Here is a 27,263-nt window from a genome sequence, read left to right as displayed (position 1 = left end):
ATAGCGAATATCAAACAGGAACAAGATACCACAGCTTATAGCCTGTCCGTGTATGTAGGTCAAATTACATATGTCAGGTACTGGATACATGGCATATTACTTAATTTCTATTAGTGGGATACACAGAGTTCACTGTGCACCACTAATTTAATTGCAAACATATGTCGGTGATAAACCCATGAAATGATATCCACATCATGATACTATTTTCGAAGAGTATTATTCTATTTTCTAAGAGTATTATACTATTTTCTACGAGTATTATACTATTTCTACGAGTATTACACTATTTTATAAGAGTATTATACTATTTTCTACGAGTATTATACTATTTTCTACGAGTATTATATTTTCTGCGAGTATTATACAATAGTCTACGAGTATTATACTATTTTCTACAAGTAACGTACTATTTTCTACTAATATTATACTATTTTCTTTCAATATTAGTCAACCATATTATTGATATAAGCGTAAAAGAGAGTGCCAAGATCAGCAATGGTAGTATACTTTTATTTCTCTAACACATTCCTGTTTTGATGAGAATTCAAATATTTAATCCTTAGTTAGTTAATACTGCAACTAGTAGGCTATTATAATGATTAATATGTCAATTTTATCATTGTCTGGTTCCCAGTCATTCGAATTGCATACTATAGTGTTCATTTGTTAGTGAAACTACGTCTCGAAATTCAGTACAAAAGTACGCTTTGTAGCGCGACGGCCGTCAATTTACACGAACATTTTAAGCGCTTTGCATATAAATAAATCGTAAAAAATATGACTAAAGGATCTCAGGCTGATGTGAATCCAGACCTTAAGATGGAGAGGTTAAAATGTAATTTCAATATCCAAGAAGTCACGTATATATTCGATGGCGGCAAAGACAAAACCCTACAGAGGAAAAAAATAGGTAAGAGAATATGTAATTTTAGAAATCTAAGTTAGTTAAAATTTATTTTGTGAGTTGAATACAAAATGCAATATAGAATTGTGTTTTGTGCCAACAATCAATTTAGGTCGCTGCGCCAGCGCAATAACTGATTGACCAGTCTGTCTATTGTTTTACTAAAGTATATTAATAGTTAGGTATTCAGATTGAAAATAACTTATGTATGTATATAGTATTAAGAGTGAAAGTTATTGACCTTTTTAGATTAATTTACTATCCATTTCATTTCTCTTCTTTCTTACAAAAGGTCAGCAAATTCGTTACTTTTTTGATAGTTCCTAATGATGTTGACCACGCATGATGGTACTAATGTAGAACATTAAGAAGCACTCTTCTCCTTAACCTTCTATTAAACGAGGTTGATACTTACTATGAAAATCAGAATAGCTAGCTATTATTGCAATAATAATTAAGAGATTTGTTGATAAATTTGATCATTGTTTACATTTCTTATAGATGGAAACACATCATGTAAAATATTGAAGGTGAACTAGTTTATAGAAGATATCAGTCGTTTGGGATAGTAGTGAAAGTACTGATAGAGTTAACTTGCTTAATACCAGAAGTTGGCAAACAACGAAATGTTTACTTAGTATTGCTAAAATAGCGAAGTTATCATTGAAAAAAGGGGGATGTACTTAAAAAAGGATAAATTCTATAAGTTAATGTCACTTTTAATGGATACAACAAAATAGATAGAATAGTTAAGATATAAATGAAAATATATATTTCTATATAGACTTTAATTAATAATTAGAGATCTATGACTTTCTTACAGAGGATGTAGCATTGAATATTGCAGCTTCAATAGACGAGGTACCAGAAGAGTGTCTCAACCTAAAAGAGAGATACGACAACGCAGTCAGAAAGTCCTGCGTTTACTCTAACATTGTTAAGAATGAGCTACTCGAAATAACGGGATTGGAAGCGCTAGGGTAAGTTGTTGATGTTATTCAGTGGACATTAAAGGACAGTAACAATATTATCACATTTAGTGACTTGTAGACATTCAAGATTCAATTTGATGTAAGTAATGCATACGCCCCAAGTCTTTGATACCGGATGAGCTCGCTGATTGTAATGCAAATATAGTAGGAAATTGTTTTGTTTTGTCATGAGTCCACATATTTATACCTTGCGGTCCTGTTCAAATGTCTAGCAAAGTAGCAAGAAGTTCAAATTACCTTATTTAAGTAATAAGCTAAAAAAGGCATGTAATTTAAGAAGTTTCTTGAGGTTGGCAGTTTTATTCCTTTTGTTTGTCAATATTTCTAGCTTACTAGACCTCATAAATGTAAATCGAAACCAATGTAAACCGTGGTTATAAACAAAAGATCAGCAACAGATGCATATCATGGCAATATTATGTTTCTAGAACTCCGGTGCTTCGACGGACTGCAGATGCGTTCTTCAAAGACGTGTCACCTTTCATGTTGCACCTGGGAATGTTCGTGCCAACCATCATAGGACAGTGCACGCCAGAACAGCAGGCGCACTGGCTGCCTAAAGCCTTGGAGATGCAGATCATCGGCGCCTACGCACAGGTAGAATAACTAGAATGTGTGGCTTTTTAGAGTTTTGATGTGAAACCTGACCCAGCAATGATCTTCTAATGAAAAACGCTTAAAAATAATGTACCCATTGTAAAAAATACCATTTATCTAAAAAAAAAAAGGTGATAGAATAGGATAGATACTCACAAAACGTATCTCATTTACATTGGAGTGTACATTAGAAAACAATACAGGTCAAATTTATTCATCCTTTCTAATATTATAAATGCGTAAGTAACTCTCTCTGTCTGTCTGTCTCACTTTCATGCCAAAACTATGGAACCAAATGAAATTCGGAAATTCAAATGAATACAGCCAAATTTCGTTTAAAACAGTTAGTTTGGTTTAGTGACTGTCTTGTAAGTTTAACATGTTTGGTTGTAATGTTTTAAAGTTTTAGTAAAATACAACAACAACCGGGGAAAGTGCTGCTTCCCGAAGAATTTTTTAAAACGTCGCAGTAGTTTCGAAGCCTTTTAAAGCTAACAATCAAACAATCTTTCCTCTTTATAATATCAGTATAGAGATAGAGAATAAGGATTAAGGCATTTTTTTGTCACGTAAATCACCGCACCGTAAAATTTTATATTGTTAAAAATAAATTACTTGCAAGTTTCGTTAAATTTGTAAATTCAATTCTTACTTTAGTTAATAACAAAAACTTGTCCTTTACCTAACGAAAAACATACGTTACTTGAATTTAAGAAATACCTATTCAAGTATCGATTGAATAAGTGTAATTTATACATCAGACGTGCTTAATTTGCATTTCTATTAATTTCCAGACAGAACTTGGTCACGGTACGTTCATACGTGGTTTAGAGACGACTGCAACGTACGATCCTGCCACTGAGGAGTTTATACTGCACAGCCCCACGTTAACCTCCACCAAGTGGTGGGCAGGAGGACGTGAGTAATAAATACTAATAATAAAATAAAGAAAAAGAACAACAAGAGCCTTGGTTTTTTTTTCGTAAAACACGAAGAATTTGTTCGGCAAAAAAGTTAGTTATTTTTAATTAATCACGATCTATTTGTCAACGTAAATCGGAAATATACGAAGTAATAACAATGAGACTGAAATAGACCAAAATAATAGAATTTATCAAGTGTCTTTGTTTCGTGAACTGATTTCATTAAGCAATGCTTGAATAAAGTTTTCATTGTAATCGAATGTGTTATTTCTATTTGTAGATTTTTTTCGCCGTACGAATTTTGGTATGAAAGTCAAGTTCGTATTAATTACGTATTCATCAAGTGTTTTTCCATATTCAGTAATTATTTTTTGATACTTGACTCTATTTGTTATTACATAATCATACTGCGTACTATGATGTTCTTCTGTGATCTTCAGAACGGAAAAAGGGATCTCGATGAAATTTGGCATACATGTCATAGTCTGGAAGAACACAAAGGCTACTTAATAATTTTAATTTTGCGCGGACAGAGTCGCTGGCGACAACTAGTCTATTCATATTAATAAAATCTAATCTAAGTGTCTTAATGTAATAAACGAGGAAAAAAAACACATTTGTACTTGTGAAATACATCAGCAGCATCAGCGTTGTTGATAACGAAAAATATTTTTTAAAATTTTTGTATGTCTGTCCGTCAAGGCGATGTTTGATTCTGGTAAAGTCCGGAACGGCTGAACCGATTTTAATGGAACTTTGACGGGAAGGCAGTTGAATAACGCACGATGAAATGACGAAGAGGGGGGACCGCTAATATCTAGTCAAAACACATTATATTCTAGATGAAAAATCATAATATTTCAGAAGATCGTAGATTTTTAATACTTGTTTTTTCTTCTCAGTTGGTAATACTGCAAATCACTGTATCGTGGTTGCGCAGTTGTACACCAACGGTCAGTGTCACGGTACCCACCCGTTCATCGTGCCTATAAGAGACTTGGACACCCATGAGCCCCTGCCTGGCGTGAAAGTCGGAGATGTCGGTATCCGTATGGGCTTCAACACTGCTGATAACGGGTTCCTTAGATTTAATCAGTATAGGATACCCAGAGAGAATATGATGATGAAGAACGCTAAAGTAATGAAGGTATAAGTAATTTGTTTTATTCGAATGCATAACTCGACTATATTATTATTATTATTATTATAATCCGGAGAAGAAAACGAACATAATGACACCTTTCTCTCCAAAATCGTTCAAGCTATTTCACAGTACTTTATGAACGGATTCTTTCGATTGTGGCTTTTTGTATAAACACATATATATACTTACAAAATATATTCCTAAGTGCTTTGTACCAGTTTTGCTGAACACGGTATTGCTTGAATTACTTTCGTAGTAATTACTTAATTACTTAAATCCTTTGTAACCACTTATAAACACCAAGTAGGGAATAACCGAGAAGTATAATTATTAAACGCTAATTTTGCAAATTGTCGTTTTACAACAGTTAATTGACAATGTGTGATTTATAATTGGCAGGATGGTACTTACGTAAAAGTGGCTCGCCATGAAAAACTCACATACGGAACAATGGTTTTCGTTCGAGTTACCTTGGTTATGGAAGCAGCATTCAACTTGGCGAAAGCAGCCACCATTGCTGTACGGTATTCAGCAGTGAGGAGACAGTCACAACCCAAACCAGGGTAAAATATGTTTCAAGATTTTGTAATTAAATAAATTAAAAGAGCCTAGAACATTTATACGAGTATGTCCATGACAATTATTTTTTCAGTATTAGTATAGCAGTATAAATAGAGCTAGGAACAATATTTCTAAATACAATGTTTACTTGCAACAACTATGGTACTAAATTCTCAGTGAGCCGGAGCCTCAGATCTTGGACTACCCGACGCAGCAGCACAAGCTGTTCATCTGCATAGCGACAGCGCATGCGCTGCAGCTGACCGGGCTATGGCTGTGGCGCACCTTCGAGGCCGTGCTGGCCGATATGAGGAAAGGCAACACTGATTCATTGCCAGAGGTTAGATTAGATTGTAAAAAATATTTTTCCAAGAGAAATACAAAAATTAATCTTAAGTTTCCAACATTCGTAGTAGACGTTAGTTCAACAAACTTTGTCGTCGTGTTTCGTCGTTGACCTTGGATTCTTGAATAGGTACCTGCGTTACTGGTTTTCTAGGAATCTGTTTTTCTTTACCACATGTTTACATTTTAGTTTCGGTGTACTTTTCTTATCACTTCATCGTCAGTGGACATTCTAAAATTTCAGCTGATTATTACTTTTGTTTGATTACCAGTTTCAATTATAACTATCACCTGTGGTTTACCGATCTCTGGTGTTGTTTGGGTTTTTATTTTATTAAGTTTTTTTTTTATAAAGGTTTTCGCAGTACTTATTACACCATCCTCCCCTTATTCCTACCAATAGAGTTTCATCGAACTGAGTAGTTAGAAGGTAAGTTCCCATGCGAAGGGAGTAGTGGCACGAACTTCTGCAATACAGTTTTGCAATATGCAAATGAATTTCATTGTGTATTGATTCTACTTGTTTCTCCTTTCTTTAAAAGTGTCCGTATCATAAACGTTGTATTGTTCCAGTTACATGCACTGTCAAGCTGTCTGAAGGCCGTGAGCACATCGGACTCTGCCGCGCTAATCGAGCAGTGTCGCTTCGCGTGCGGCGGCCACGGCTACATGATGTCCTCCAACCTGCCACTCCTCTACTCCTTTGTCACCGCCACCAGGACATATGAAGGAGATTACACAGTTCTACTATTGCAGACTGCCAGGTCAGTATTTTTTATGTCTCTGCTCTGTTCACTGTCCGCAGTGCCGCGAATGCGTTACCAAGTTACCATACATTCTAATTAGTAAGGAACATTTGCTTTCCAGGTTCTTAGTGAAAGCATGGGAGCAGGCAGAGAGTGGCAAGGTTCTAACACCGACCGTGGCTTACCTGGCAAGCGCGGCTGCCAAAGAGAAAGCTGTATGGAGCGACTCAGCTGACGGGATGATACGCTCCTTCCAAGCTGTCGCTGCAGGGTAACTATATTTTGTTTTTAATTAAAAAGGTAAATAGGACTAATCTAATCTCTGCCCAAAAAAGAAGTAATGTCAACTGAAGAAATATGATGCATGTAATTGTTATGGGGTTTAGATATGAATTATATCTATCTGATACTAGCTGTCGCCAGCGACTCCGTCCTCGTGGAATAAAAAAATAATTCGTAGTCTATATGTTCTTTCCAGGCTATGTTGTCAGCGTGATCCGCTTAGCCGTTTTGGAGATTCCTTCTAACAAACATCCATCCATTCATCTGTTCTTTGATATTTATAATATTAGTAAGATGTAAGATTGAAAATTATTAAATTTTAAAACTTTATTTTTCCAGTAAAATAGCGGCATGTTCTGAAAATATAAAGCGACTTACGAAGACTGGAATGAGTTTAGAGGACGCCTGGCAGCTGACCACGGTCAGACTAGTTGCAGCGTCTGAGGTAACGTTATACTGAGATACATAAACTTATTCTACCCTAAGTCCCTCTTAATAAAATCGCAGCAAACTTTATGTACCACAGCTGAAAATAACATCCCTCTAATGCCTACTTTTGTTATTAATTAAATTATTACGTTTATTAGTTACATGTCGGACATTAATTACTATAACTTTTAATTTTTAGGCGCACTGCCGTGCTATGATCTGTCAGGCGTACTGGCATGAAGTAACGCGGCTGACAGCTTCTTGTAGTGCCAACGTCAAGATCATTATGGAACAGTTGTCATCACTGTACCTCGTTTATTGGGCACTGGAGTTTACAGGAGATCTATTGAGAGTTAGTATACAAAAGGAAGAAGAAAATATTTTCTGATATTATTGGGTCATATTTTGTTTGATTGACATATGTAGGTAAAAATAAATAAAGCGAACTATTTGTTTCAGTATTCGACGATATGTGAAAATGAACTGAACAAGTTGCAGCTTAGGTACGAAGAGTTACTGGCTCTCATAAGACCGAATGCCGTCGGATTGGTGGACGCTTTTGACCTTAGAGACGAGGTTTGTTATTTTTTTTTAATGATTTGCTACTTTAAACTAGTCTCTACGTCTACATAGTGGAAAAATCACCGAAATTTTTCGCTTCGTGATCCCCCTTTCTACAATGGCTCCCTGGTGGTCGTGCTCCGAAAAAATTACAACTACTGCGTTCAATAGTAACTATGAAGTATTCATCGGCGCAATCATTTTGTTTTAGACTATATTAGCACTGAAATTGTGAGATAATTAAGAGGACTTGTGGGCAAATTACTTATTTAGGTTTTACTTTTTAGATCTTGCATTCAACGTTGGGCGCTTACGACGGTCGAGTGTACGAGCGTCTGATGGCAGAGGCACTGAAGAGTCCACTTAATGAAACATCTGTCCAGTCGAGTTTCCACAAATACATTAAACCATTGGCGAAAGGAAAGCTTTAATAATTAAAAAAAAATATCGAGATAAATATCGATAATATAATCGAGAATCTGCAATCGACTGATATACCATCGTAAACTAGGAACTAGGGACTAGGTTTTGGGAATAACTAGTAAATTACATATTAATATTAAGTAAATGTGAAGTAAAAAAAAAAATTATATAACAAAAAATATTGATTTGGGGTTAATACAAAAACAATACTATCTTAATCTCAGTTTATTTTAATGATAAAATATAGATATGAACATGTATTCTATCGGTGTGACAGGGGCAATTCATCGTTAACGCACTTCGTTCTGATCAGAGTCCAAAAGTCGTATTTTATATTTATACTAGTAGTTGCCTGCTACTTCAACGTAAAAAAAATACACTATGTTACTCCTGCACATAAAGCTATCTACCAGTAAAGGTACCTTCAATATTGATCCAGTCGTTTCGGAAAATACCCGGAACAAACGCGGACTTGCGGATTGACAAACAAAAACAAATAAATAATGGCGTTCGTTATAATTAACGTATATACATCATGTTGTACGTAATAAATATGATTTTTGTCGATATTACTAACATATATACACTCCAGTTTAATTATTATAATATGTATTCTTTATCGTGTTTTTGGAATGCTACTCGTCCGTGTATCTTATCAATCTTGCCTATTTGTTAAGTTTTATCTAAGACCAAAGCGGACTGATTATAGATAACTAAATTATATTATTGTTATTATATTATATTGCAATAAAAATATATTTTATATTCTTTTAAATTGTTCATATTTTTGCCGTCGCATTATTAAACTTATATCCAAATCTATGTATGATTAATGGATAATTAACATAATTATAATCATGGAAAATAATTATATATCAATTAATTAATTATGCCAGAGTTAAAATATCTATAATAATAGGTTATGGTTTTTTAATTACAAACAAATATAATTATTGTGTTTACCAATTATAAAGAAACATATTTTGTTTTACTCCAAATAAATTTTTCAACTTAAGTTGTATTTTTTAATTTATAATCATCGGCCGTTAGTTAATAACATCGAATCTTATATATAAAATTCTCGTGTCACCGGGTTCGAACTTGAACTCCTCCGAAACGGCTTGACCGATTCTCATGAAATTTTGTGAGCATATTCAGTAGGTCTGAGAATCGGCCAACATCTATTTTTCATTTATTTTTTTTAACTGCGCGCGGACGGAGTCGCGGGCGACAGCTAGTATAAATATAAAATTGATAAAAATTGCAATGATTTTCGTAATTATATATATAATTTAAAAGACAAACGATTAAAAATAAAGTGACAGACCGACAAGCATCAAGACGTTATATCATCTGTTCTCAATTACGTTCTTACTCATGCTTGTCGACACGTCAACACGGACTCTATTGCGTTATCGGTTATCGCAATAATCATTTGTTTCTATACATCAGTACTATTTTGAACCGTTAGCGAAGTAGTCATTGTTTTTGTGTTCTTTGTGATAAATAAAAAAAATATTTGTAAAATTTATATTTAAGAGATAAACGTGTAAAAGAGAACGAACAAATTAGTCGTACTAATACTATTTTGTTTAACTTTATTCATGTTATATGTTATTTGTGTACTTTGGTCGCAATAATCTAAGATTTCAAAGTGATAATTTACTTGCTTGTTTGTTTTAGTTGTTGTTTGTAGTGTTGCGCAATATGTCTGCTAACAAAGTTAATGTAGATTTGCAAAGGGAACGGGCGAAATGCAACTTTAACGTAGAAGAATTAACGAACTTTTTAGACTGGGGAGTTAAATATACAGAGAAAAGGAGAAACTTAGGTAGGTTTTCATTGGTCACGCGTAAAGTAATTGTCATAGTGCTGCACCGATTACTCGATATTTAAAATCGATTTTTTATTCATCGATTAAATAGGAAATATTCATTTTAGTAGTTTTTAATTATCTTATTAATTTTATTGTTTGTTTGTGGCTTAATAATAAATCGTTTTGATAAATAAAACTTTATCATTTCATCTTTATTATTTAGTTACTAGCTGTGCTAGCGACGACATAGTCCGCGTGAAATACTGTCTTCGGGTAACATTTCTTTTAAGCTAATTATTTTACTTAATCTACGTGCTATGCTTTGATGTATGGATATAGAAGAACATAGAGAGAGGTGTGCCAGGATCGCGCCAAATGTAGGTCCTGGGTCTCTGCCTACCCCTCTGGGTTACGGGCGTGAATTTTGTTGTTGTTGTGGTATTTTACTTAAACTTTCTCCCTATTCCAATACAAATTTTCATCCCCTATTCTCGTTTATTATATAGCAGCCTTGAGGGTAAAACTTTTACAAACATTAAATATCATATTTATTTATATCAAATCAGCAGCCTAAAACATAAGTTTCTCGAGCTTCTAACTGTAAAAATGACGATACTTCCATACAAATTTCCACCGCCACTTTCAACCCCTTACAACCCTTTTTTCGCGTCAAATAGTAGCCTTTGTAAAGGATTAAATATTGGCAAGGGTAAAAGCAAAACATATTAAACAAAACATTCACCAAAACCGCACATGTTCCCAAACAAAATTTCATCCCCTATTGTTATTTAGCATCCTTGAAGGATTTTATATTTATTTATATCTCTACTCTAGTTAGCAGCCTTAAAAATAAGTTTCAAGCTTCTAACTGTAAATATGACGATAAATCCAACAAACTTTCACCCCACTTTCAATCCCTTTTTCGCGTTAAAATGTAACCTACGATTTATTGTAAAATGTTTATATTTTAATAAAATAATAATAGCTAAAAATTATTTGTTTATTATCATATTGTTAATTAACTTTTAACAAATGAAAATTTCATTAACTTCTGGGTAAAAAAATGATTTTTTTATCGGTTACATGCGTTATTTATTTAAGTTTAATATTCCGAAAAAAAATTTCACTGTTCCCGATAAGTTTAAACAATATGAATTTATTTATCACAGCGCGTTGGGCGCTAAGCGCTGTCAGAACACCGGGCGGATGATAATAAATAAATAAAAAATTGAATTTGACAATAAATCCTGAAAGTTTCATTAGTTTATCTGTATCGGTTGATTTAAAATCTATTTTTTTTAATTAAAAGTACCGAAAATTTTCGTTGTAAAAAAATATTGTTAAAATTTAAATTTCTAAAAATTGTATAGGGGATTTATTTTTAATGGTAACTACTTCTGAAAAAAGTACATGGACTTAATTTTTATGATCAAGTGGAAAGCCTTCCAATTAATAATACATCTAATCATCTACATTATTTCTTAAACATATGTTATTCAACATATATATCATCCTGGCCTCCTCTTATCATTTCATGCTAATGCCAATTACTAATATGGTCTGTCTAATTCCCTGCATGCATAGAAACTGATATTACAAATTTGCAATGAAAAGATCGCTTAATTTTATTTAGTGATGACGGAATGAATTCATGACGGAAAAAATTTAATTGTTTCAGATACATATTAATTTATTGCAACAACGTAAATACTCATTAATTTATATGCAACAATATGTCTGGCATATATGCATATTAATCTGGTTTTTAGATTATTTAAGTCATTCCATCGTATTTATCAAATGACTTACTTCGTGGCTCACTGTTTCGTTTCAACTGAAATATTAAAAATCCTACTTCTGAGATATCATGTAATCTAAGACTTTGGCCGTACACTTCTAATATTCATATTAAAAAAAGATTATTTATATTACAAATTTTTAAAGCATAATAGTATTAGGTTAATACTATAATATTTTTTTATCTAATTCAGTTATGATGTCTCTGAAAAATAAATGTTCGTTTCTTAAAGACTTTTTTAAATAATAGGACGCCTGTTTTACTGCGGCAGCAAAATACTCGTACGTGTATTCAGCTGTTGTATAAGGATTGAGAAAATTTGCAGGCGCATGGAAATTATGTTCTACAAAATCATTAAAATGATAAGGGGTTATTTATTAATTACGTGATGTTTTTTTGCAACTTTTATGCCCCCACTTTCTTTGACTCTGCTCCCATACTCAAAATCAAGTGTATTATTTTAATTATTACATTTGAAATTTTATGAATTATCTTTAAATACAATTATGTTATAATAATTAATAATATTTAATTATATAGTTATAGTTATAATAGTTAATTAATATTATATTAATCGGATTATCGTTAATAAATTAATTAAATTTTTGTCATCAATCAGAAAATAAATACGTCATATCATTTTAGGCTCTCCACCATCCTCGTGATGTTTCGTGATTTTTATCGAAACCATTCACCTCCCTTTCGAGCCTCATGTGATTATTAGACGATGCCTAACTAAAATATTCAAGCATGATGGCGACTCTCGCTTAACTGCGGTTATAACTCCACTTTAGATGCCGCCAAAACCTAAACTTGTGTTATCTAAAATCTCGTGCAAATTAACGAGCTAACATTTAGTATGGAGGGTATTAAAATTTTATTAAATATCTTTATTTTAGAGCAAAAGGTGTTAAGCATTAAAGGCTTGTTGGATGACACTCCCGAGGAATACTTGAGTCATAAAGAGAAATATGAGAACGCCATCCGTAAATCTGTGTTGTTTTACAAAACTCTACATTCAACGGAGGATGAAAACATGTCTATTGACGAGAAAACTAAGTGAGTTAATTATTGGTCCTTGAATTGTTCTTATAGCGAAAGCAAACCGGAAACGAAGCGAAAGTTAACTCGCGAAACATGAAAATAAAACAATGTTATGAAAAATTAGCCCCACCATTACGTGATGCTGCTAAATTGTTCGCTGGATCGAATTAAATCCACGCTACGTTTATAGCAAATTTGGGATCGCTTCGCTTTCGTGACAAAGTACTAGAGGCAGATTCCTCCACTCCTTTACTGGCTGTTTTATAAAAAAGGTATATTAATTCTTATTTCTCTTGCAGGCTTAACTTCCGTAACATAGTAACATCTGCAATATTCAAAGACAACTCGCCATTCATGCTGCATAACTCGATGTTCATCCCGACCATCATGGGCCAGGGCACTGACGAACAAAGGGAGTACTGGATGAAACGGGCAAAGAATATGGAGATAATCGGCACATATGCTCAGGTATCTTGACTTTCCCTTGTTACCAATAAAATATGTAGTAGATATTTCGAATTATTTCATGAACTCATACTATATAAGCTGACAATCGATTAATTTTTTTATTACTTTTGCAGACGGAACTGGGACATGGTACCTTTATACGTGGCTTGGAGACGCAAGCAACATACGACCCAGACACGGAGGAATTCGTTTTGCACAGTCCTGTGCTGTCCTCTTACAAATGGTGGCCTGGAGGCTGTAAGTTATAAGTGTACCAATATTGTAATATAAACCCGAATCAATTTAACATAGCGCGCAAGCAATTTATATATATTTACATAGTACTTTTAAATACATTCAGATTAAAAAGTATTATAATTAATATATAAATTTACAGTGAAAAATAAATTTAAGTGAAAGAAGTAAATCATTAATTTACAGTGGCCCACACGGCGAATTATTGCATAGTTATGGCCCGTCTCTATATAAAAGGAAAGAGCCACGGAATCCATCCTTTCATGGTACAGATCAGAGATGAAGAGACCCACATGCCTTTGCCTGGAATCAAGCTTGGCGAGATCGGAGCAAAGCTTGGTTTCAACACTGTTAACAATGGCTTCCTGGGCTTCGAAAACCATAGAATATCAAGAGACAGAATGCTCATGAAGAATGCACAGGTCTTGAAAGTAAGTCACCTTTTTACTTTATTAAAAATTAACACAAACTGTAAAACAAACTTCTTTTAAAATTACAATGACACATTGAATCAGGTAATAATAAACTACGTAACTACGCTTAGTAAGCTAAAAATATCCAATCTGCTGTCTCCTGTTGTAATTCAACGTAATTCAAATAAATTATATTCCAGGATGGAACATTCGTAGCGGGCAGCAACAGCAAGCTGACGTACGGAACCATGGTGTATGTTCGGGTCCTAATAGTGAGTAACATGGCCAACATGCTGGCTAAGGCGGTCACTATAGCGGTGAGGTACAGCGCTATCAGGAGGCAGTCGCAGCCCAAACCCGAGTAAGCAACAATAAGTTAAACCCAATCTGAGATTATCTACTTCTCCCAAATAAATCCTCGTCAGTATCAAATGCCGTTATCAGCCACCGCAAAAATCATTACCATCAGCTCACTATACGTCCACACCGAGGGGCTCGGAGCCTACTCTAAGTGAGGAGCGACTAGGCCATAGTCAACGACGCTGGCCCAGTGTGGGTTGTATGACTTTACACATATCTTTGAGTTTCTTCTTATGTTTACATCACGATGTTTGCCTTCACCATAAAAAACGTCGGATAAATGTACATATGTAATTCGAAAATCGAATAACACATTGGTACATGGTGGGATTCGAACTCAGGACCTATATATTACAAGTTAAGTGCTTAACCCCTAAACCAACGCCGCTCGCATTTGGTTATTATCTTTAAAGATCGTGATGATGTAGTCTTTCTCTGTGATCAGTGAACCTGAACCTCAAATCTTGGACTACGTGACTCAGCAGCACAAATTGTTCATCGCGATTGCGTCGAGCCATGCGTTCTATATGAACGCCATGTGGTTGTGGGAGATATACTACAGCGTGTCCTTACAACTCGCAAGCGGCAAACTTGACAACTTGCCTGAGGTAATCTACACTGGTGATACTTCACCGACAAATTACCATCAGTTTCTACATATTGAAATTAATATTTTGTAGTTCAACTCTTGCTTACTTCGCTTTTTTACTGGAAATGAAGACATAAAAGTATATATTTAACAATATTGCTGAATTTTTTTAAAGATGCTTCATAAAATAAGATGTCTAACCTGATTTTAAAACGAGAAGATCAACATTATCAATCTTGCAAGTTTACCAGCTTACAGTACCCTGTACGAACTCCAGCTCCAATAACAAGAAAATGAAAATATGAACACAAAGAAACTATATTTTGTTCCAGTTACATGCGTTAGCTTGTTGTCTAAAGCCATTGAGTACAATAGACGCCACGGCAATGATAGAGAAGTGTAGATTGGCGTGTGGCGGGCACGGCTACATGCTGTCAGCTAACCTCGCGCAGACGTACGGTCTGGCCACTGCCGCCTATACATACGAGGGTGAGAACACAGTGCTGCTACTGCAAGCTGCCAGGTAATTGAACCTTTGGACATAATCAGAATTACGAACATGCCACAAAATTACTTTGGTACTAGTTTGTTATGAAAGAAGTAAATATTGAAATGTACTCGTGGCAAATATTCCTCAAGTTTTATAGAGACTTATCTTCATATGCCCTTAACGAGCTATTTTTACTGTACCCCTTTATTAATGACATCTATAAAAAAGCAAATCAGATATCCAAGTGAAATAAAATATACTTATACTATACTTATTCTTGATATGGTGCATATTTATTTGCAGATCATTAGTAAAAGCTTGGGTCGGTCATGTCAAAGGTCGACCTTTGAAAGGTACAATGGCGTACCTAGCAGGAGAGTCTACAGTGAAGGCGTGGGACGGCTCCATTGACGGAATAATACAGAGCTTTAAAGTTGTTGCCATACGGTAATTACATTTTCCTATATAATACTAGCTGTCGCCCGCGACTCCGTCCGCGCGCAGTTAAAAAAAGGGGGGGGGGTTATGAAAAATAGATGTTGGCCGATTCTCAGACCTACTGAATATGCTCACAAAATTTCATGAGAATCGGTCAAGCCGTTTCGGAGGAGTACGGGAACGAAAACTGTGACACGAGAATTTTATATATTAGATTAATCTACGCAAGTAGTTGACTTTAATAATAATTAAATATTATTTTTGTAGTAAAATATCGAGTGTTGTGAAGATTCTACAGGACTATGAGAAATCCGGACTATCCCCAGAAGATGCATGGAACAAGGCTTCAGTATTCCTTACTGCAGCATCTGAGGTACGTTTGTTTTTAAATTGTTACTCCGGTACAGACGCTCAGATTGATATGTGTATTCTATTGTACTAACATATAGAAGAACTTATAATATCTGTGGTTTTTGAAAAATAATGAGAAAGAAAACAAAGTGGTTTTTTTTTGCATGTGTTTCGGCAGCAGAAGCTGACGGTATGTTGTATGCTAAAATGTATTGTTTATTTTGTATCAGGCACATGGCAGAGCTGTTCTTCTCTCAGTGTACAAGTCTGAGATGGATAAGAGAGCCGCCGTCCTGTCTCCGCCTTTAAGAAAAGTTTTATTACAACTGGTGGATTTGTATGTGACGTACTGGGCACTTGAAAAAGTTGGCGATATGTTGCTGGTAAATATATGAAAATAAAATTGTATACTTGGGTCGCGAGTAGCGTTGAATAGTCGATGCATGTCGTCTATTCGGTCTACAGGCATAACGACTGCAAAGTTAACACGAATTTACAAAATGTCAACGATATAGATTTGCTCCGATATCTTCAAAATCGCAGCGACCTTATCTAGAGACCGGCTTAGGCGAGGAAAGAACGTTATATAGGCGATAATTGTTTGTATGACATTGTATTGTGTAAGTCACTTAGCAACTGAAATCGGGTTTCACGTAACCTTTTGTATGAATGGCCTTAGTTAATAAAGCAATTAATACTAGATTTTTTTGCTGTACACGAATAGATAATGTTGAATAGATAATTATCATTACTACTTTTATTTGAAATTGTTCACTTCTTACTAATATTATAAATGCGAATGTGTAGATGGATGGATGGACAGCTAGATAGTTGAATGTTTGTTGGAAGGGATCTCCAGAAAGGCTCGATGGATCTTGATAAAATTTGGCACAAATGTAGTACATAGTCTGGAAAAACACATAGGCTACGTGTTAACTTTCTTTTTTAATTCTGCGCGGACGGAGTCACGGGCGACAGCTATTTCATTTATAAATTAACAAACAAGTTTACTCTCAATTTAATTATTTTGCTAATGAAGTTTTTTAGTATGATCGTCCTTATGATAAATTATGCGTAAAATTTTATTTCATAATTAATTAAGCATTTTTAATAGCTTTTATTAATAGTTACAACCTCAATTATTGACAATTTTGCCATATAAAAAATCACCGTTGCCAGGATCGTTTCCGTAGTCTGCAAGATTCTATTTCTCAGAGTCGTTAAGACTAATGAGGATGTTTGATAATTAAAACTTGTTGATTGTAAAATAAATTACATTAATTTGATATAATAAATAATGGTAATAATATCTGGATCTTCTAAAGTTCATTGACACGAAGATGGTATAATCCTACTAATATTATAAATGCGAATGTTTAGATGGATGTTTGTTTGAAGGTATCTCCGGAACGGCTAAACCGATCTTGATGAATTTTGACACACAATATAGTACATCATAGTCATGAAGAACACATACGCTACTTTTAAGTCTTTTTTTAATTCCGCACGGACGGAGTCGCGGGCGATAGCTGGTTTAGAATAACTGTAATAATTTTATTGATAGAGAAATGGATTCATAAATTATGAATGAAGTCGGAAGCAGTACATATGTATCAAATAAATGCCTTATAGTTACTTACTAATATTACAATAATTATAAATGCGAATGTTTAGGTGAATGGATGGATGGATGTTTGAAGGTATCTCCAAAATGGCTCAACGGATCTTGTTGAAATTTGGCATAGATGTAGAACATAGTCTGGAAGAGCATAGAGGCTACTAATTAAGTTTTTTTTATTCCGCGCGGACGGAGTTGCGGGCGAGTCGCGAATTCTTTAAGCTTAGGTGTTAGCTTACTACTGAAGTTTAGGGGATTCAAATTTTCAAACTCATTATTAGTACTCAGGCCTAATGTTTAAGGATATGCACATCCGAATACGTGGTCGAGGGTTCGAATTCCAAAATTTGACTATTATCATATCAAACCATATCCTAGAATAACCCTAGACTTCGTTGGAATGGTACGAGAAATATTAGAAAATAAATAAAAATCTGCCAATATTTGATTGTAAAAAAAGAATGGACCTTTGTTTATTATAAAAATATTAGTCTCAATAGACACAAGTTTGCCAATTTGGTGAAGAATTGACTGATATGTATGTGTAAAATATTCGATAAAAAAGCAAATGGATGATTGGCAGATTTTAAGTTTTTTGTACGAGATCTCTACACGTCCTAATTAACATTGACCTCTGAATCAACATCTATTGTGGTTGTTCCGATCTCAAGCTTGCGGGTCAACACAACAGTTATGTTAGATAGCGGCCGACTGCACTACATTGCAGTAACAAAAAATATTACAAAGCGTCCCGAAAACGGCTTTTATGATTAAACTAGCTTTTACCCGCGACTCCGTCCGCGCGGAATAAAAAATAGAAAACGGGATAAAAATCATCCTATGTCCGTTTCCTGGTTCTAAGCTACCTGCCCACCATTTTTCAAACAAATCGATTCACCCGTTCTTGAGTTATAAATAGTGTAACTAACACGACTTTCTTTTATATATAGATATAGATATATAGATATAGATGAAGATGATAAAATCTATTGCATGTCCGTTAAGAATGTTTTAAAGTTATTTAATATTTTCTATAAACTCGCTGTTTAGCTATTTACATGTATTTTTTGCTATAAATTATCAATCGAAATTTCAACTCATTGAGTAAAATAAAAAACAAAATAATTTAATCTTTATGAATTTATAAATGAATATAATAATTATATATCTTTCAACGATAAGATTGGAATAATTGATTAAGAATCCGCAGCGGGCAAAGGTTATTCGATTAAGTAACACAAATGATTCACGTGTATGTTTTGTCAAAAATAAATCACCTTATAGATAAAAACTGACTTTGTTTTCAGTATGCATCGATTACGGATAAAGACGTCGACGAATTGCAGCGAAGATACATAGAGCTATTGGCAGCCATCAGGCCTAATGCAGTCGGCTTGGTAGACGCCTTCGACTTTAGAGACGAGGTTCAAAAATATAATTTCCTACTACTATTGTAACTCCCTAGGCCTCCCGCAAGATGGACCGTTGATCTGGTCAAGGTTGCGGGAGTATCCTGGATGCGGGTTGCACAGGACCGATCATCGTGGCGATCTTTGAGGGAGGCCTATGCCCAGCAGTGGGCGTAACGAGGCTGAATGGATGGACTACTATTGTCAATTGTATTCCAACACAACCAATATAATTATTTGTGGTAACAAAGTTATTGTGATTGGAAAGATTTGGAAATGAAAAATAGTTGATATCCAACGTTGAGATGGGATAACACGTTTTCTGGCGTTGGAAAAACACAGATAAGATAATTTTAATTACAACTTAAGGTTTTAATGTATGTAATAATAATATTTATGGTACAATTTATGTTTTTAGATTTTAAACTCAACTCTTGGTGCTTACGACGGTCGCGCGTATGAACGTCTGATGGAGGAGGCAATGAAGAGTCCACTCAACGCGGAACCTGTCAATCAAACCTTCCACAAGTACTTAAAGCCATTCATGCGCGGCAAATTGTAAACAGTAAAATGTTATTTTGTATTTATCGTACGTGTCTCACCTATTATAGCACTAATTAATTTGGTGCCAACTGACGGCAGAATATTTAAACGAATTTATGACCAATTTTGTCAATGTTTTGGCACTGAGACTGTATGATGGATGCGAGATAAAGATATAACTATATGTTTATTTTAATGTGAAGGGCTATGTGTATTTCATTTCAATGTTATAAGGGCATTATTTTACATTAAAAGAGTTTGTTAAAAACATTTTTTTATTTTATATTCTTGACATGAACACATGATCGATCGGCAATTACACTAAAACATGGCATGATTGACAATAATTTAATTAAATTCTAATAAATATGCAAGAAGGATTGCAAAAACATCAAGACAAGTAAACGATTGTCATTTAAGTCGTCTTGAAGTGATCGCTGAGTGTTTACAAGTCGCTTATTCACAAGCTTTGCGCGTTGGCGATAGCAGACCCGTAGCCGTTGGTGTTAGCGGACGTGTTGACGACCCTGTAGGCGGTTTGCAAGCCCTGAGCCCTCGCCGAGGACATGGCGTGACCAGAGCCCGAAGATTGGGCATTGGCGATCGTCTGAGATCCAGCAAAGTTTGGCCCATAAGACAAAACGTTAGAGCTGCTTGATCCGTTACCATTAACGTTCGAGACAGCCGATCCGTAGCCCAAGCCATTGCTGTTCGCAGCTGAGTTAGCGTAACCTGCACCATTCACATTGGCATTTGAGCTCACCGAGCCGTATCCTAGGTTATTGATGTTGGCGGAGGATTTGGCAGAACCATGGCCTGAGTTGGCAACGGTGTTCACGGAACCGTATTTATCATTGGCAACGGAATGCGCATAACCAGCACCGTTCACGTCAGCGGTTGACTGCAGGGGTCCATAGGGTCCTTGCGAGCTGGCTGCAGAGTTAGCGGTGCCGTAACCCTGAGTGTTAGCCACGGACTGCACGTAGCCTGCGTCGTGGACATTTGGAATCCATTGCACCACGCCATATCCCTGGTTAGGAGAATAAGAAGGAATTTGTCCCACAGTATTAGCAACCGTGTTTGGGACTACATGACCATCAGTACTGGCAACCGCGTTTGCGGAGTTAAGTCCATCGGTGGCACTTGATGTGGCGCTTCCAAGTCCATGTGCATTAGCAGAAGTAGTAATAGGGCTGTGTCCGTAGTTATTGACGGTCGGGGTGGAATGCCCCGCTCCGTTAGCGATAGCGTTTGCGTTGACCGATCCGTGGCCAATAGTTTGAGCTGTAGACTGAGCAATTCCAGGTCCGGATTGACTTTGAGCGTGTACGTTTGCAACATTGGATGGTGTCCCATAAAGGGTTCCGAATTGCCATTTAACTCCTTTTTTGCTTGTTGTCTTGGTGAAACCAGTTCCTTGCGCCTTTTGGACATTAGCGCTCGCTGACGACCCATGGCCTTGGGTGTTAGCTGATGTATCGACCGAGGTCCCTGATTGCTTTACAGATGAGGTGGCTGAACCATGAGCACCGTTCACTTGACTTTCTGCTAAGGTGGTACCCAGACCGCTCTGTGTTTTCGATTTGGCTGAACTCAATCCGTTGCCTTGCGTTTGAGCGGATGTTACGGTCGATTCGTGACCGTTGTTCACCGTTGACATTGCAGAACCAAATCCTTGGCTGTAGACGTTAGTGTTAGATGTGACTCCGTATGTGCCTGTGCCTTGGATTTGTGCAGAGGATTTTGCCGAACCAGACCCATAGTTGATAGCAGAAGATGTGGCAGACTCATGATTACCATGGACACCGGCAGAAGACTGCGCCGAGGTTGGTATTAAGTATCCCATACCTTGTGGTGCTTCGAAGTTTTGGTACGATACTACAGTAGCCGGCGGGGGAATGGGGAAATATTGTCCGTTATGCGCCGAAGCAATGGCAGCAGTGTTACCGGGAATTTCGTAAGCTTCGGCTTGGGCGATTGCGTTCCCTGGATACACTTCGGCAAACCCTTGTCCTGGAGGAAACTGTATGTCAATGACATTTGGTAAATTTGCGGCATCGATTGGATAGTTGCGACCCTCACGGTATATTACACCTGTAAAAAAAGAATGATTATAATATATGTTTCACCGCTTATTAACTTAATGGTTATTCTATTCATGGTGTTGGATATTCAAGATCTTTCATTAAAATATTCTAGTAATGGCGTTTCTTACCGTTTAAGAGGACCGGGGTGGATTGGCAGAGAGCGAAGCACGTCAGTGTGACAATGAACTTGGCCGCCATGTTGGAGCTAATACACGACAGCCGACGTTTGAATGAACTGATACAGTGAGAGCATTTCTCTGAGCTTATATACTTAAATCGGGCGTCCACCACTACGGACGGAAGTTTGGCCTAAAATTCATGAACTTCACCCAGAATAGTCGCCGATCGCTCGTTAATATTAGTGATGTGTTACGGTAGTTTTACATCTGATTTGAGTGAATGCTCTCATATTTTTTTAAAATGTCGATGTCGATATGAGATGTAAGTTCCGCGGCAAGTCTCGTGTGATGTGCGGCGAGTGCATTGACCCGCGACTACTTCACTATATCAAGTAAAAAATCTTAAACAACGAAATGTTGTCGTTTATGTCCTTGCCTGAGTTTTCTAAGAAGGTATAAAGTAACTGGAATCCTGGCGTGTGAATTACGTATGTTGAATGTGACAGTTAAAAAAGATCTAACAGTTACATAACTGTTGAATAAGTTAGCGGCAATCCTTTTTATTGAATTTTTAAGCAAATTATTAGTTGTTTGTTTCCCTGAGATTTTGAAATCTCAGTATGATGAAGGATTCAAGTACTAATAAGGTCTATGTAGTATAAGCGTCAAATTTGAAAGATTTTTTTTATAATCCTGTTTATCTGGTATGTATTTAGATCCTGGTTTATAGCGAAAGATAAAAATAAAATCATAATTTACGATCAACAAAAGAAAACGGACAACTTTCAAAATCGTTAAATGCAGTTTCTATGTCGATCGATTTTTAGCTGATTAAAATTTGCCTGTCTGAATTAATATCTATAACAGTAAAAACACATGTCATCTTCCTTAGCAACAACCTGATCTCATAAATTTTGTTTGGTAGAGTTATTAGAAACGATACAACTTCGTTATACTTCATTCAAACTGATTGAATTAGGAAGTAAGTATTTAAGTATGTTAAGTTGTGTTTAACATTCGTGTGCTTATGATTTAATGATTGTTAAACGATTCAAATGATAGGTCGAAAGATAACTAAATATCTATGTACAATAACATTATTCACAATTCGTTTAATGATGAACAAAGATCTTCCGTAATGCCTCAAACCAATCGAAAAGTGGCCCACATTTAGCCTCGCACTTCTCAGGTCAAAAATGCACGCAGTAAAGTATAATAAAATATTAAAGTCTGAAAAATTCGCGATTGTTCTAAGAGATCGTGTACGTCATGATTAAAACTCGCCGGATTTTGATTTGATACTAAAAGATGAGGGTTGTCACAGCATCAGTTTTACAGAAAATAATACATTTTCATTTCTAACAGCGAGTTTCCACTTTTGAAACTTTTTTTTTAATTCAACTATTACCATTGCAAAAATTCCAAGTCAGCATTTGTAGTCGAAAACTCCTCCCAAGTAGGATTGGCGACAGGATGGCGGGCGGCCCTAAAAACTTAAGCCAAAACTTTAAGGTTTATAAAACCTTGTGTGCCGACCCCAAGTGAGTGGGAAAAGGCCAGGGAGATGATGATGATGATGACGTGTTTCAATAAATTTAATTAAAATTAAGATTGCTTTAGTCTGATTAAATATATCTTTAAAATGTTGTTCCAAATTTTTTACACTAAAAAGATAAAAAAAATATATATATTTTTAATGTATTTGACAGCCCTGGAAAGTTTCTTTGTAAATTATAGCTGTTGATTTATTATCTGTACCATTTAGCGTAGACCAACTTGATTTATTAGTACAACATTAATTAATATTTTGATTTGATCTCACGAGCGCGAAAGTAGTGATAGTTGTATGTCATTTTTTGCTGAGAAATGGAGCTTTATTAATTTTATTTGGGGCAAAAATATATTTCAAATTATGATCGTTCATCTTTAAATCGTGTTCTTACTTGACATATAAATTGGTAAGTCTGTATGTATACTTCTGGGTTATTATTAATTATAGGTACATTTTTAAACTGAAATTGTTCTTAAGATCCAAAAAAAAAAATAGTTATAAAGCCTGAATTAATATAAATATACAATGTATAATTAAGTCTATAGTACAGTCATAGTTTTATTCATGATAACATATTTTTTTTTTTATTTTAATGCTTCTAGAATAAATTATGTGAACTTTGTTTTCTTGAAGTAATCTTAAAGAGAGGAATTAAACTCGCACTAAACTCTGATATATGGGTAGTGATTGTAATCAGTCTTTTAACACTCTTATACCAGATTGAGATAAACTGTTCAGATATAAGATATTATCTTTTTATAACGTCGTTCAAGAGGCGATGTTTCTGTCCCTACGTGTCATATTAACGGTAAAAAAGCGAATCTTTGATATTTTCTTTCTTTGAACTGCATGCGCGAAGGAGTCCTTTGTAAATTGTACATATGTATTTTTTCATTAAAAAAAAAATACTAAACGTTAGTAATCAAGATACTTATGAATCAAGTCTGCGTTTATTTTAAGCATTAAAGTAGGTAAGTAGTAAGTAAGTAGTAATTTTATTAAAAAATATTTTTTGCAAAAAAATTATCAAAAAGTCATTTGACAGCGGTGGGATTCGAACCCACGCCCTTTCGGACTGGTGCCTAAAACCAGCGCCTTAGACCACTCGGCCACGCTGCCTTGTGATGCAATGGGCAAAATAATTGGACAAAAACGTTGGATAATTTGCAGATGTAATACTCGTACACCTTATCAAAATTAACATTAAAGTCACAAGTACGCAGAAACTATAATTAATAATTACGAAAAAATAAAAATATTTGTAACATTCCATAAATAAAGCAAAATAATATGTTGAAATACCAAAACGATGTAATGTTATTAAATATACTAAAAGTTTTGAAATGATGAGTTCCTAACATACAAACTTAATAACTGGTAATAGATAACAACGCCATCTAGCTGTAGATATTCGAAGAATTTACAAAATATTTTTTTTTTTAATGTTATACTTTCATTAATCTTTCAGTGAATTATAATATAAATACTTAACAAACTACCTGTGTTATTAAGTGACGTGGAATGATTTTTTAAATTTTAACCTAAAAACAAGTTGACAATTTTTTTCTGTACATTCACCAGTAGATGGCATGACATGCACGTGATTATTGAAGACAAATGTAACCTTGTCTTATTCTTCAAGTTAGATGTGGTCTTCGAATAGTGAAGCCAACGAAAAGGCTGTACTGTACTTTTTTAAATGAAATTATGAAATAGGGAAAACGAAGTACCCTAGTATTATATTATAGGCGTAATAAATAAAACAACAAATTGTTCATGATGACCTTGTATATTTACCTATATGTAAAGGAGCATTATTTACAAGGTGGACACCGATATTTTTATGTCTACCCTACTTCTAAACGTTTCATAGTATAAACAGACACATCAGTGAACGAAAACAATTACGTGTAAAAAATATGATAAAGGGCTTATTTCATCAATATTAAGCTGTGTAAGGAACTTGCTGTGTAATCTATTTCGAATAAAATAAAAAAATTAAAACTGTAATTTAATGTAAGTAAGAAAAAATGTTGTATACATAACAAGTATAAAAGTTTATAATTCAAAATAAAATAGAAATAGTAAAAAACTTGCAGTCATATTTTGTGCCCTTTACATTTATAGGAATTGTGTTTTAATTAAAATATGGATAAAATAAGCCCCAAAAATCTTTATTTCATATAAAACTCACAATGTACAGTCAATTAAACAATTTGGTAAAAACAAAATAGCTTGTGTTGACTTTACAATTCACGCCCGCTGTTTTATATCCAAGTGAAAAAAAAAAACAATTTAAAAATGTTCACAAATTCTTTCTTATCTAAATTTACCATAAGTTATACTAATAAAATTACTTATGACAATTAAATATTACAAACAACGTACAGAAAAAACGTTCACAACATGAAAATCGTTATTCATATTTGTGACACAAATGAGGTTATATATTTCGTCAAAGATTATGTCACTTTTGACATTGACAGATTAGGTTATTATCTACAGATAAAGTATGCGCGTCAAAGATTAAAAATAAAATGTAAACTATAGAATGTTTTTTATTTGTTTTAGAAGAGTTAAAGAAGTCTCGATGTTTATTTCTGAATGTGGTTAGTAAAGTAACTTTTTAAATTTTTTTTCTGCAGAAACTCTACCTATTACAAAGCCGTTTATATAACTGTTAGGATTTTAGTAAACTTAAATACATATAAACTATACGGAGTAAGTTATCTTTAAATATTTTTGGTTACAAGATATTTTTATTTTATTTTAAACTTACGCGGTTTTAGTACTAAAAGATTTTTACAGTTACAATATACAGATCTTATCCTAGTGAGCGTTCAAATGGATTATTATGGCGGAATTACTTACTACCAAAGTATTTTCCGTTTTTATTCAAAATGAACTTATCGTTTAGATGCAATGTATTTTTTTTTTCTTCAGAGCTCGTTCGTTAGTAAATAATCTAGCCATATCAATTATTTATATGGATATATGAATCCCTTAGGAATGTATTTTTATTTTATAAATATGCAAAATCAATTGAATTAAAATAAAAAAAGCTTGTCAGGTAAAAGTACACAAAAGTGTATATTTTAAATGAATTTTATATTTTCGATTTACGTATAAATCCATTATTGATTAAATTCTTATATTTAACATTCTAGAAAAATCTATAGTTAAATACTAATATTTAATTTTAAATAGTTTCATCAATTCAGATATTTTTTTTTTACATACAATTAGTAGTTAATATTATTTAAAAATAATGATTAGCGAAACCCAATTTAATTATAATAACATTTAATTCATTGCCATATTAAAAAAAGACGATGTAAAAATGCGTAAATTTAACACACACGTTACCACAAATTAAAGTATTAAATAACATTAAAAAGTGAAAATGGCACAAAAGTACAAAAAAAAAAAGAATATTCGTTGCACAACCTAAAAAAAGAATTATCATAATTAAATTTGATTAAAAATGACGAGAAAATATTTAACTTATTAAAATAAAACTAGTCTAAAAAAATTATCCAAATGTTAGTAAAAACCCTAAATACAAAAATAATAAAATAAGGTTTAGTGGAAAAACAAAGACAAATGTTGTTGTGAGTTTACACTGTCGAAACATCTGTATAAAAACATATTGTTGTGTTCTTTCAGAAGATGAGAAAGATCACAATGTTTCTAAGAAGTTTCTAGAAAATTGGAAACAAAGATTAGATAAATATAGACAAGACAAAGATTGTAAAAAAACATATAAAAGAATCATAACTTCAAAGTAAGATTTTAAAAGGAAAAGAGATATGTTAATATTAATTTAAATATAGCTGCCATATTTCATAGTTTTAAACGCTTGATGGGTAAAAGCATCTATTGAACAAAAAGTATGAAAGAGCCACTAATTTTTCGACCCGATAATTTTTAATTCATTTTTTTTTAATTAAATTGCCATAAGTATATTCGAGAAAGTATATTTTTCATAACCACGATATTTGACAGACTATAAAACTTAAAGTGA

At 34.2% G+C, this 27,263-nt stretch overlaps 3 protein-coding genes and 1 non-coding gene across 4 annotated transcripts; 2 read left to right on the top strand and 2 right to left on the bottom strand.

Annotated features, from left to right (window-relative positions):
• The first annotated feature begins 636 nt into the window (after window positions 1-636).
• Window positions 637-8,082, top strand: LOC106716854 (probable peroxisomal acyl-coenzyme A oxidase 1). The gene is made up of 13 exons (XM_045683345.1): window positions 637-913; window positions 1,731-1,887; window positions 2,328-2,496; window positions 3,291-3,414; window positions 4,322-4,566; window positions 4,963-5,126; window positions 5,302-5,464; window positions 6,043-6,233; window positions 6,337-6,486; window positions 6,837-6,942; window positions 7,126-7,278; window positions 7,386-7,502; window positions 7,775-8,082. Exons 1-13 carry the CDS (start codon window positions 781-783, stop codon window positions 7,916-7,918), a joined length of 2,016 nt encoding a protein of 671 aa, XP_045539301.1. The 5' UTR covers window positions 637-780; the 3' UTR covers window positions 7,919-8,082.
• Window positions 8,083-9,381: 1,299 nt separating this feature from the next.
• LOC106716871 (probable peroxisomal acyl-coenzyme A oxidase 1) lies at window positions 9,382-19,713 on the top strand. Its single transcript, XM_045684669.1, has 13 exons — window positions 9,382-9,741; window positions 12,424-12,583; window positions 12,868-13,036; window positions 13,150-13,273; window positions 13,457-13,701; window positions 13,884-14,044; window positions 14,489-14,651; window positions 14,965-15,155; window positions 15,426-15,569; window positions 15,828-15,933; window positions 16,142-16,294; window positions 18,837-18,953; window positions 19,357-19,713. Exons 1-13 carry the CDS (start codon window positions 9,618-9,620, stop codon window positions 19,498-19,500), a joined length of 2,001 nt encoding a protein of 666 aa, XP_045540625.1. The 5' UTR covers window positions 9,382-9,617; the 3' UTR covers window positions 19,501-19,713.
• Window positions 19,714-19,797: 84 nt separating this feature from the next.
• Window positions 19,798-21,794, bottom strand: LOC106716897 (hornerin). Its single transcript, XM_014510546.2, has 2 exons — window positions 21,697-21,794; window positions 19,798-21,575 (listed from the first exon to the last, which is right to left on the bottom strand). The coding sequence occupies exons 1-2, from the start codon at window positions 21,764-21,766 to the stop codon at window positions 19,942-19,944; spliced, it is 1,704 nt and encodes a 567-aa protein (XP_014366032.2). The 5' UTR covers window positions 21,767-21,794; the 3' UTR covers window positions 19,798-19,941.
• A 2,484-nt stretch (window positions 21,795-24,278) lies between these two features.
• Trnal-uag lies at window positions 24,279-24,358 on the bottom strand. Its single transcript has one exon. It is a non-coding gene; the product is annotated as a tRNA-Leu (tRNA).
• Window positions 24,359-27,263: the final 2,905 nt, after the last annotated feature.

The sequence above is a fragment of the Papilio machaon genome, chromosome 2 (assembly GCF_912999745.1).
Source record: "Papilio machaon chromosome 2, ilPapMach1.1, whole genome shotgun sequence".
Taxonomy (NCBI): Eukaryota; Metazoa; Arthropoda; class Insecta; order Lepidoptera; family Papilionidae; genus Papilio; species Papilio machaon.
This window is presented reverse-complemented; position numbering and strand designations above follow the sequence as displayed.

What these genes read in the sequence shown, in the direction of transcription:
- LOC106716854 (XM_045683345.1), top strand. Translation starts at nt 781, where the DNA reads ATGACTAAAGGATCTCAGGCTGATGTGAATCCAGACCTTAAGATGGAG. An exon ending in CCTACAGAGGAAAAAAATAG is followed by an intron (nt 914 to 1,730) that starts GTAAGAGAATAT and finishes ACTTTCTTACAG; the next exon opens with AGGATGTAGCATTGAATATT. An exon ending in CAGTCACAACCCAAACCAGG is followed by an intron (nt 5,127 to 5,301) that starts GTAAAATATGTT and finishes CTAAATTCTCAG; the next exon opens with TGAGCCGGAGCCTCAGATCT.
- LOC106716871 (XM_045684669.1), top strand. Translation starts at nt 9,618, where the DNA reads ATGTCTGCTAACAAAGTTAATGTAGATTTGCAAAGGGAACGGGCGAAA. An exon ending in AACTTGACAACTTGCCTGAG is followed by an intron (nt 14,652 to 14,964) that starts GTAATCTACACT and finishes ATTTTGTTCCAG; the next exon opens with TTACATGCGTTAGCTTGTTG. An exon ending in CCTTCGACTTTAGAGACGAG is followed by an intron (nt 18,954 to 19,356) that starts GTTCAAAAATAT and finishes TTATGTTTTTAG; the next exon opens with ATTTTAAACTCAACTCTTGG.
- LOC106716897 (XM_014510546.2), bottom strand. Translation starts at nt 21,766, where the DNA reads ATGGCGGCCAAGTTCATTGTCACACTGACGTGCTTCGCTCTCTGCCAA. An exon ending in CACCCCGGTCCTCTTAAACG is followed by an intron (nt 21,576 to 21,696) that starts GTAAGAAACGCC and finishes CTTTTTTTACAG; the next exon opens with GTGTAATATACCGTGAGGGT.